We start from the raw sequence: 11,952 nt of genomic DNA on the forward strand, positions 1-11,952 counted from the left end.
TTTAAATACCTTGCAGGGTATACGAAACCTAAGGAAGCCAATGCCAAGTGAGCAATGCATTTATTCAGGAAACAAGATGCGTTCACATGTGGAGGCTGTTGGAACATGCAATTTAGTTTTAAGTAGTGGTTTTATTTCAAATTTAGAAAAGACATTTTATGTTCCAAGTTTCTCTAGGAATTTGATTTCAGTTTCAAGAGTTGTACCTTTAGGTTATTCCTTTAGTTTTTCTGAGACATCTTTCAGTTTGTTTTATAAATCTAATCTTGTTGGAAATGGTATATTGTCTAATGGTATTTTCTCTATCAATTTGCAAAGCGATACCACTAATAACACTATGCATGTTCACACTGGTACAAAACGATGTGTTATGAATGAAGATTCCTCTATGTTGTGGCACTAGAGATTGGGACATATCTCGATACAAAGAATTAAGAGATTAGTAAATGGAGTACTTAGTACTTTAGATTTTACTGATTTCACACTTGTGTGGATTGCATTAAGGGAAAGCAGACCAACAAGTCTAAGAAGGGTGCCAAGAGGAGCATCGACATATTAGACATCATACATTCAAATATTTGTTGTCTAGGCATGGACGCGTATGGTAAAAATTACTGATATTGTTTTATGGAGAAACACTATTACATGATTCTCTTAAAAATACTTCAAGAGAAAACACTTTTATCAAAAACACTTTGAGTATAAATATTGTCAAATGCACTATAAATCTCTCCAATTTATTTTCACCCACTTTATATTTTATTCTCCAAAAATATTATTAATTTATTTTCACCCACTTTAATATTTTATTCTCCAAAAATATAATTTTTATTTATTTTCTAAAAAATTTATAAAAAAAACATTTTTTTAAGTCTTATTCATTTTTTTGCTAAAAATAGCAATATGCTTGGTTTAAGAAAAATGGTAAAAATAAATTTCTCATATTTGATTTTATTATATAAAATATTAAATATGATTAAAAATTGAATGCATTTTTGGAAGAGGTTTGAATAAGAAGAAATAAAGTTTTTCAATTAAATGCAGTTGTTTCTTGTCAATAAATAATCTAAAACTTTTCAATATATAGTTTTCCAACTCAAGACCCCAAAAGCCATAAACATCCCTTAACCAATTGAGCAGTCGGTTCAACCGATTCACGAATTGTTGTGCATGAGCATTGAGGTCTAAACCCTCAACCAACTCTTAATTGATCAAGGCTCTATCTCAACTTACTACACCCCAACTACTAAAAGAGAGAGGGTCCAAAAATACTCCTCACCTAGTCTTGACTCAATTGGTTCCTTACACTCTCATTTAGTTGTACTATAAAGTGCTTAAATAGACTAGTTTGAGGTTTGAAACCTCTGATAACTTATGTTAACTTGCTTAAAACCTTTAGGATAAATTTAGAAATAATTTAAGTCAAGATTTTAATACAAAACAAGAAATCATCCAATTTTTTTATAAAAGTTATTATTATTATTATTTTTTAAGTTCTTAAAGTTTTAAGTTCATGAAAATGATTTATACTCAATTTGACCAATAAATACCATCTTACACAAGGCCTTAGTTCATTTAAGTCTTTATAATATTCATCTTCTTCATGATTGCTTAAGCTTCTTTAAATTTTCATAAGTAAATTTAAAATACTTAACTTGATTTGAACCATTAATAATCTTAATCATATTTTGTGATCATTAAAACTTAATTGGGAGAACCTTTTAAGGTGATAGAGAACAATTAAAAACAGTTGCCAGTCTTAAACCCTAATTGGGTTGCCAACAATTTAAATCTAAGTACAAGAAATTCAACCAAAATAGAATATATATTTAATTATAATATAAAAAAATTCGCATGATTGTCAAAATTTAATTGGAGTACTCTTCTTCCATCTCCGATATAAACTAAAAATCAAAGAAGTTCTGCAACAATTCTTCTTTTCAAATATGATTCTACAACCTTCTTGCTGCCTCTGTCCACCACCTCATTTGAAAGCTGTGAAGGAATTACAGAAGGTAATCTGGATGGAAGGAATGAAGAACAAGACTGAACCTGATAAATAAAAATAAAATAAAAACAGTAAAAATTAATAAATTAAGAATGTCCTCTAGGTTCATTACCATAGGGATAGGGGTACGTTTAGGTTTAGGGAGGAGGACCACAAAGGGGTGATTCATCAGTATATCGGCCGTCCATCTCCTCCTAGGATCCCTCACAAAACATTTTAGGTATTCAGGTACTTCCCTCTTGATCAAGTATCTCATTCACACCCTTACACCAGACCCATTTTCAGCTCACTATCTCAACCACGGTGCATCCCAAAGACCATATATCCATGGGTGCCTCATGCTTATGCAAAGCCAAAGACTCCAAAGACTCCAGCGACAGACATGTAAGCCGGATGCCCCAGAACCGGACGCTTGCACTTCCTGCTCTCCAACTCTTCTAGCCAGTCCAAGATCGGCAATCTTAACCACATTCCCACCATCTCCGCCAGGAAAAACTAGTACATTATTCGGCTTCAGGTCGCAGTGAATGACTCCTCTCTCATGCGTGTGGCAAAGAGCCCTGACTATCATCCTCGCGTAATGCAGAACTTCAAATTCCGATAATTTACCTCAGCGCCTCTCCATCAAACTCCTCAGACTTCCTCCTGGCATACTCAAGAATCAGGTTATAAGCCAAACTGCCATCAACTTTCGTGCTTGAATAACCACCGAAGCACTGAACAACATCAGGGCAAGCCCCCAGAGAGCGGAGTATCTCTTCCTCCCTGATCAGAAACCAAGAAGAACGAGAAGAAACCCAAGATTTGACAGCCGAAGATTTTAAATCTATTTTTAAAATAATGCTTAAAAAATAAACGAAAAGAATTAAAAATAACTAAAATATGTTACAAGAAAGTAGATATTTTCTATTTTTAACAATAATAATAATAAAAAAAAATTCCCAGTACCGATGAGGATGAGGATATCTCCTCCTTCTTTATTCCTTATTCTTCTTCTTCTTCTTCTTCTTCGATGAGGGGGAGGATGATCAGGTTCACTCTACTTCTTCTCCTTCTTCTTCTTCTTCTTCTTCATTCTTCCATGGAATTTTTTTAAAGAAGAAGAGGAAGAAGAAGCAGAGGGAACCTGATCAGTCTCATAGTAGATTATAAACCAAATATCCATCGAATTCCACGCTTGAATAACCACCGAAGCACTGATCAACAGGGCAAGCACCCAGAGAGAGGAAGATCTCTTTCTCCCTCCAAACGAAAGAACAACGGCAAAAAAACCCAAGATTTCATAGCTAGCAGGAGACCATCGTCTCCGCATAGACTTTTCCATAAGTTCCCTCCCAACAACATGCTATTTAATTCACTATCCAAAGACCACCCCAGGAAATCTTCAGGGCTTACGGATAGAATTTTAGTTATAGAAGCGGTAGAGATGGTTAGGGGTTGTTCTTTAAAATGTTTTTTTTTTTTTAATTTTTGATTTTAAATTTTTTATTTATTTATAATAAAAGAATAATTATGAAATTTTGAAAAATTCTAATTAAATTAAAATTTAAAAGTAGCTTTTCGAAATATAATTAAGAACAACAAAAGTATGGACCCCTCAGATAATATAAAAGATTAAATAAAAAAATATTATTAATATTTAATTCTTATATGTTTTAAATTTTTATGAATATCTTAAATTTTAATAAAATATAAATTATATAGTTATAATGTCATCGATTTAACCACATTTGTTCAATGATTAGTCCCATTTTAAAAATATTGTTTTTTAAAAAATAAAATTGTTTGGAAATTTAATGTCATATTTTTAAATATTTCTTAAAAATAATTTTTATGTATAATATTTAATTTTTATTTATATTATTATTATTATTTCTTAAAAAAATAAAAACAATGAAAAACAATCATTTTTTATTTTGAAGAATAAAAAACCCTTTTTATACCATCTCCTAATTGAAGTTTTAATTCATTTTGTTCTTATGGATTATTGTGGAAATTCATGTAAAAACTTAATCAATGATAGCATAATTACAAATATACATTCTCAAAGCATGGCTTGTTTAATAGTTTATGAGTCACGAAGACACACAAAATATTCTAGACTCCACTTCCTAAAAACAATATTGATTGGATAAATCAAATAATAAAAGAGATTTTTATTTTTTTTATTCTTAGGCTTAAAAGAGATTTTTTTACTTGAGCTTTTTTCATGGTTGAAAATGATTTTAGCTATGAAATTTTGTTAAAATTAAGAGAGTGTTTGGTAAAAATTAATATTTATTATTTAATGACTTAAGTTGACTTTAGGTTAAATTATACTTTAATTATTGACTTAAAACTTATTAATTGATTTTTTACTTTAAGCATTAAGGTTATTTGATAAAATTAACTTAAAACTTATTTTAAATCATGAAATTGATATATTTATTCTCATAAATTATAATTAAGAAAAAAAAGGTCAAATAACTATGAAGGTTGTAGAGTAGCAAAAAAAAAATCATGAAAATAATTAGGACAAATAAGGGTAAAACTATAAAATAAAGATGTGCATTTAAAAATAAATTAATTATTTTTACTTATTATTAAAATTGAATTTTATTTTAAGTCATACCATTAAATTATTTTACTAAATATACTTAATTTACTTAATAACTTAAATTAAGTTACCAAGTCACTTAAAGTTATTAAGTCGTTAATGAAACACCCACCCACTTTTAGTGACTTTTTTCGGAAACTAATTTTTGTGCACTTTGTTTGTGACATTGTGTCTGTGAAATTTTTTCGTGATGGAAAGTGACTTTTTGCTAGAAATTAATATTCATGCTTCAAGGTAACACTACCATGAATTCTTTTCATGCCTAAAAATTAGCATTTACCATGAATTAACATTACATAATTGTGACATTTTGCCATAAAATATTTTCCTACTTAAAGTAATTTTTTTGGTCCCTCATAATTTGGATTGTTTTCAAATTGAAAAGTCCTGATATTTCAATATTTTCTACAATTATCTCATTTTAATAAATATTTCTTAAAGGTACTATATATCGATTTATGTACAATATAAAAGGTTACAAAATATTGTTTATATTTTTAATTGTTAACTCAAAAACAATTAAAAATACATGAAATTAATTTTTAAAAACAATCAAATTCTTAAAAAAAAAAAAAAAAAGAGTTAAAAGAACTTTTTTATTTTTTTTAAAGCTTGTCAAAGGTGTTGTTATTATAAAGGATGAAAAATAAAAAATAAAAAATTTTCAAAGACATCATACATCTTTCAAATATTTACCTTATAAAAATATTTTCCCTTTTCAAACACTCAAAATATAAAAGAAAAGAAAAGAAAATATAATTAAAATTAACCGTAAATTTCATGGTTTCAAAAAACGGACCAGATAGGTCGATCTGACCGTTGACAATCATCGTTTTGGTTTGGTTCGGTGATTTGAATCGCCTAAGGGTTGGACCAACCTCAAACCACCGGAACTGACGATCAGACCAGTGAACCAGTCGAATTAGCCGATTTCCCCCAAACCGAACGATTTACAGTCTTTCTATTTTTTGGCCATCAAAACAATGTCGTTTTGCTCTATATGTAAGCCCCTTCCCAAGCAAACCTAGCCGCTATCCCTGATCCATTCTCCACCCTGTACGCCTCTAGCTGCACCATACCAGTGCAACCGCCATAATAGCCACCTTTACAAGCCGACAAGGACCCACTGGATTCCAAATCTCCCACTGAGAATCTTGCAATTTATTTATTTATTTTTCTTTTTTATTTTATTCAAACTATACCTATATTTATTCCTCACAATAGGCCTTTGTTTTCTATTAAATATATAATAATATTTATACCATATTATTATTTGATTTGTGAAATGAACAGAAATAAAATTATTTCTAAAATAAAAATATAATATTTAATACTAAAAAAATGAAATCTCTCTCATGGTATTATTTAAAAAATCTCTTTATAATTTATTTCTAATAAATATTTTTATTCCTTTATTAACAATACTAATAATTAAAAATTAAAATTATACATTTCCAAATTAAAAATTTAATATTTTTACTTCACAAAGTGACTAACATCAAAATAAAAAAAAGAGCTCAACAAACATAATAGAGCTTTCATAAAATTTATTATTTCAATTTTTAGTTTTTTTAATAATATATCAAATATAAATTTATGACATTACCGATTTAATCGCATTTTGATCGTCGGTTCAACCAATAAATAATGAACATGTAACTTTTCTGATTTAATAACCGATCCGATTTTGAAAACATTAGTAAATTTATATATTTAAAAAATATTTAATTTTTACGTAACATATAAAAATATTTTATTGATTTTAAATCTAGTAATTTTTTTCATTTTCTATCTTTTACAACTTTTCTTTTCTATTTTCTTTCTTTCCCATTTTCTCTCAAAATTTCCTGTGACAGAACATAACTTTCAAAAGTTAAAATAAGTGAAATAAGTTCCAAAAAACATTTCAAAATATTTTATTAATTTTATTTTATTTTTAAAAGAAAATTCTCATCAATTTTCCCTTCCTCTTCCCTCTTGAAGTTTTACCAACTAGTTGAAATTGTTATTGATTTTGGATTTAATCAAATTACTTTTCTTTACAGTTTTCAAAATATTCCAATCGGAAATCTTACATTCTATTTGATTGTGAAAAGTTTAAAAGATCTGTGCCCTCTCAGATCTTCAATAATGCTTTGTAATCTTGTCTTCTTGTTTCTCCCTCCACCCAGCAGTTCATTGGCTGTGAGACCCAAGACTCACTTCTTCATCAACACTGTCAGAAGATGGTGAAACTGCCTGCCATCCAGAAGGAAGAGAAATATTCGAAAGCAATCCATGGATAGAAGGCTTCTCGGAAGAATGCAAGGAATGAGGAAAAGACGTACAGAACTCGGAGGAAAGTGAAGTAGTTGGAAGCAATCAAGGAATAATAGAACAATCATCCCAAGGGAAACTTGGGGACGGTTGCTATCCCTAGGCACAAAGAGAACAACATGAAGATGAGAGCTAACCAGTCATTACCATAGGGGTAGGGGTAAGTATAGGGACGAGGAGGGCCACAAAGGGGTGATATTCATCAGCATATCGGCTGTCCATCTCCTCTTGGGATCCTCACAAAACACTTTTGCAAAAAATCCTTCCCACATGGGGAAAGATATTCAGTACTTCCCTTTTAACTATCAAATAATCAACTATCTCATTCACACCCTTACACCAGCTCCAGACCCATTGTTCGTTCACCATCTCAACTACTATGCACCCAAAGACCATATATCCATGGGTGCCTCATGCTCATGCAAAGCCAAAGACTCCGGCGACATGTAAGCTGGTGTCCCTTGGAATTGACACCATCCACTTCCTGCTCTTCTATTCTTCTAGCCAATCCAAGATCAGCAATCTTAACCACATTCCCACTATCTCCGTCAGGAAAATCTAGTACATTATCAGGCTTCAGGTCGTTGTGTGTAGTTTTTCAAAAACAAGGATGAAGAAAAACAAAAAGATATCGCAGAAGTAAAACAAACTAGAACGACAACAATTCATTAATCATCAGAAATTATAAATAAAAAAAAACTTAATCAACAACTACCCACTATAAACGTGGACAAAGGATTAAGCCATGAACAAAACATGCAAAAACCGAAAAATAACCAACACCTAAAAACTAGCAACAACTTTGAAACATTTAGCAGTCCTAAGCATGTCTTCAACACTCCTTGCTTCAAGAACTGCAAACACCAAGTTTTGTCCTTAGAATTTCAAATTTGCTAACTTGCAGTGGCTTGGTGAAAACATCCGCAACCTGATATTTTGTTTTGCAATAGAGAAGAATCACATCTCCATCTTTCTGCACTTCTCTTAAGAAGAATAATTTAACATTAAAATGCTTAGTTTTCCCATGAAACACAGGATTATGAGAGATAGCAATGGCAGCTTGGTTGTCAATAAGTATCATCGTGCTTTCCTTTTGCTCCATGTTAAGATCGATCTTCCTTAGCCAAATAGCTTGATTTACCGCAGCTGTGGCAGTAATAAACTCTACTTCAACTGTAGATTGGGCTACAATTTCTAGTTTTTTTGAACACCAATAGAAAAAACCAGAACCAAAAGTGAAACAATAGCCTAAAGTCTTCCTCATATCATCAATGGAGCCTCCCCAATCACTATGTGAAAAACCAACCAGCTCGAACTCTTTGTTTCTCGTAAATTTTATGCCAAAATCACAAATGCCTTTAACATATCTAATCAACCTCTTTGCTGCCTTGAGATGCATTTAACTTGCACAATGTAAAAACCAAGACAAAATGCTTACAACATTCAAGATGTCAGACCTTGTTGCTATGAGATACATCAAGCAACCAATCATGCTTCTAAAATATGTCTGATCAATCTTGCCAGTTCCATCATCTTTACTGAGCTTATCCTTTTGTTTCATAGGAGTTCTTATCTCCTTGCATTCATCTAATTTGAACTTCTTGAGTATCTCTTTGGCATATTTCTTCTGACAAATTAAAACTTCCTATTCACTTTGTTTGATTTCCATTCCAAGGAAAAAAGTCATCAAATCTAGATTTGTCATCTCAAAAACTTTTATCATCTCTAGCTTAAACTTCTCCACAAGACTTGTGTAGTTCCCAGTCACAAGCAAATCATCCACGTACAGTGAGATGATAAGAATGCCAGCTCCATTGTGCTTAACATACAATGTTGATTCATATAATCTTTTAGCAAATCCTAAATTTAGCAAATGTTCATCAATTCTACTGTACCGAGCTCTTGGAGCTTGTTTCAGGCCATAAAGAGCCTTCTTGAGAAGATAAACCTTGTCTTCTTCTCCTTCTTTCACAAAGCCCTCAAGTTGCTCAACATAGATTTCTTCCTGCAAGTAACTGTTTAAGAATGCTGATTTGCATCAAGTTGATACACTCTCCAATCATTTTGAGTAGCTACATCAAGCAGCAGCCCGATGGTATCTAATCGAGCAATTGGAGCAAACGTATCTAAGTAGTCCACACCAAAAAATTGATTATAACCTTTCACAACAAGTCTTGCTTTGTTTTTGTTAATAGAACCATCAACATTAAGCTTAGTTCTATAAACCTATTTAACTTCAATCACCTTCTTGTCTTTAGGCCTTTCAACAAGAATCCATGTTTTGTTTTTCTCTATCATTGATAGTTCCTCCTTCATTGCAATCATCCAATTATGATTCTTTATTGCTTCTTCATAGTCTGTAGGTTCACATACAACAATACTGCATCTCTGATATACATTAGAAAGCAACCTCGTGCCTTTGACTGAAACGTCATCTACCATGTCATTCTGCCAATCTCCATTATTTTGTTTTGCATCTTCCCAGTTCAAATTTTCATTTTCCATAAAGTGCACATCCCTGCTTATAACAATATTTCTAGTTTGTGGCTAAAAAACTTTATAAGCTTTTGTAACCGAGTTGTAGCTAATGAAGATGCCTGGAAGTGCTCTTTTATCTAGCTTATCTCTCTTGATCTATGGAACGTGAGTGAAGCACAAACAACCAAATATTTTAAGAAAGTGCAAGGATGGTTTATAGCCATACCACGCCTCAAAGGGTGTTTGATCCTTTACTGCTCTTGTAGGAAGCTTGTTTTGCAAGAAGACAACTGTGTGTGCTGCTTCTACCCAGAACTGCTTAGGTAGATTCTTCTCATGTAACATATGTCTTGTCATCTCCAAAATGTATATATTTCATCTCTCACTTACTTCATTTTGTTGTGGGGTATATGGAGTGGTAAATTGATGTTGAATGTCTGCCTCATCGCAAAATCGATTGAATGATTCAAATGTGTATTCCTTGCCATTATCTGATCTAAGAGTTTGAACTCTACAACCACTCTCATTTTCAACTGACTTTAAATTTCTAGAAGACTTGTGCTACCTCAGATTTATACTTCAAAAAGAAAATCTAACACATCCGAGTAAAATCATCAATAAATACAACATAATAAAGATTACCTTTTAGAGAAGGTGTTCTTTGAGGGCCTATAATGTTTGAATGAATCAATTGTAGCTTCTTTGATGCTCTCCATGTCGCCTTAGGGAATGGTTTTATGTTTTGTTTACCAAACTGACATGCTTTGCAATTCGGAATGTGATCATCAAGGTTTGGAAGGTTATTCGCCATCATCTTAGATTTCATTTGTAACAACCCTTGATGATGATAGTGCCCAAGCCTTTTTTGCCACACCTCTGTGATATTTTCTTTGATTGGGAAAGCAATTTGCTCATCCTCCAATGGATTTAGAGCAAAGTTTTTCCCTCTCATTTTTACCCTGAAAATATCTTGGCCAACCGTATATTTAATCAAGCAACTTTTGTCTTCAAACACAACTTTATAATCCTTTTCAATTAGTTGTCCAACACTTAACAAATTTTGATCTATTTTAGGGACATACAACACATCAGAAATGAGCTTTGTACTTGAACAACTTTAAATTGCAACTGTTCCCTTTTCTTCCATGGTTATGTACTGGCCATTTCCAATTCGCACCTTCGACGTGTTTGTGCTTCTTAGTTCCCTGAATAGATCCTTGTCATGTGTCATGTGGTTACTGCAACCACTATCAATGAGCCAACTCTCACTTGATTCCAGGCTAGAGAAACATGTAGCCATGAATAGTTGATCCTCCTCTTGATCAGCAACTTGTGCCTTTTCACCATGTTGTTGATTTTTGTTTTTGTAGATGACAGCTTCATGCCCCATCTAGTTGCATTTGGTGCACTTGGCGTCAGGTCTTTTCCAGCATTTGAAATGCGGATGAGATTTGCCACCAAAATGCTGACAGGGAGGATGGGGTTCCTTTTGTTTCCAGTTTTGCTCTTGTTGTTGTTGGTTGTATATTCTCCATTGAGCCTTGATGTTTTTTACCCTTCTTATTCCTGTTATTTATTGCATTCACGTGATGCTTAATTAGTAAAGCACCCTCGATAACACCGTCTTGCCTTATAACTCTTCTTTGCTCCTGTGCTTGCAATGCATTTAAAAGCTCTGCGAATATGATCATTGACAAGTCCTTAGTGTTTTCTAAGGCTGTAATGGATGCCTCAAATCTTTCAAGCACCGTCACAAGGATTTTTTCAACTATCCTTGAGTCTAGCAATGAAGAACCAAGTAATCTAACTCGGTTTGCAATGTTAAGCAACCTGTCAAAATACTCTTTGATGGATTCTGCCTCCTTCATCTTTTGCAACTCAAAGTTTCGAATCAGATTCAGAACTTGCATTCCTCTTATTCTTTCATCTTCCTCGTATTCTATCTTGAGATAATCCCCAATCGCCTTTGTTGATCTAAATGACATGATGTAAGTGAAGATTGTGGAAGAAACGACAACATATAAGCAGGCTTTTACCTTGGACTTCCTTATTTTTCTTTCCTTATGATGCTTAATCTGAGCCATCGTTGGATTGCTCGGAAGAGGAATGATTTCATAATCCTCTTCCACAGCTTCCCAAAGGTCCATAACATCAAGGTACGTCTTCATTCTAATGGCCCAGAATCGATAATTGTCACCATCGAAGACTAGAGGGGCGATTGAAGAAAAGCTTGATTCGACTTCCATGGCATCTTTGAGAACTCAACCTAAACACCACTGGTCCCTTAAGAGTAGAAACTCTGATACCAATTGTAGTTTTTCAAAAATAAGGACGAAGAACAACGGAAAGATGTTGTAGAAGTAAAACAAACTAGAACGACAACAATTCATTAATCATCAGAAATTATAAATAAAAAAAACTTAATCAACAACTACCCACTATAAATGTGGACAAAGGATTAAGCCATGAACAAAACATGCAAAAACCGAAAAATAACCAACACCTAAAAACTAGTAACAACAACTTTGAAACATTCAACAGTCCTAAGCACGTC

General features: G+C 32.4%; 1 protein-coding gene across 1 annotated transcript; it reads right to left on the minus strand.

Annotated features, from left to right (window-relative positions):
* Positions 1 to 10,576: 10,576 nt before the first annotated feature.
* Positions 10,577 to 11,644, minus strand: LOC117921907. The gene has a single exon (XM_034839853.1). It carries the CDS (start codon positions 11,642 to 11,644, stop codon positions 10,814 to 10,816), a length of 831 nt encoding a protein of 276 aa, XP_034695744.1. The 3' UTR covers positions 10,577 to 10,813.
* Between the last annotated feature and the right edge of the window lie 308 nt (positions 11,645 to 11,952).

The sequence above is a fragment of the Vitis riparia genome, chromosome 9 (genome assembly GCF_004353265.1).
Source record: "Vitis riparia cultivar Riparia Gloire de Montpellier isolate 1030 chromosome 9, EGFV_Vit.rip_1.0, whole genome shotgun sequence".
Lineage (NCBI taxonomy): Eukaryota > Viridiplantae > Streptophyta > Magnoliopsida > Vitales > Vitaceae > Vitis > Vitis riparia.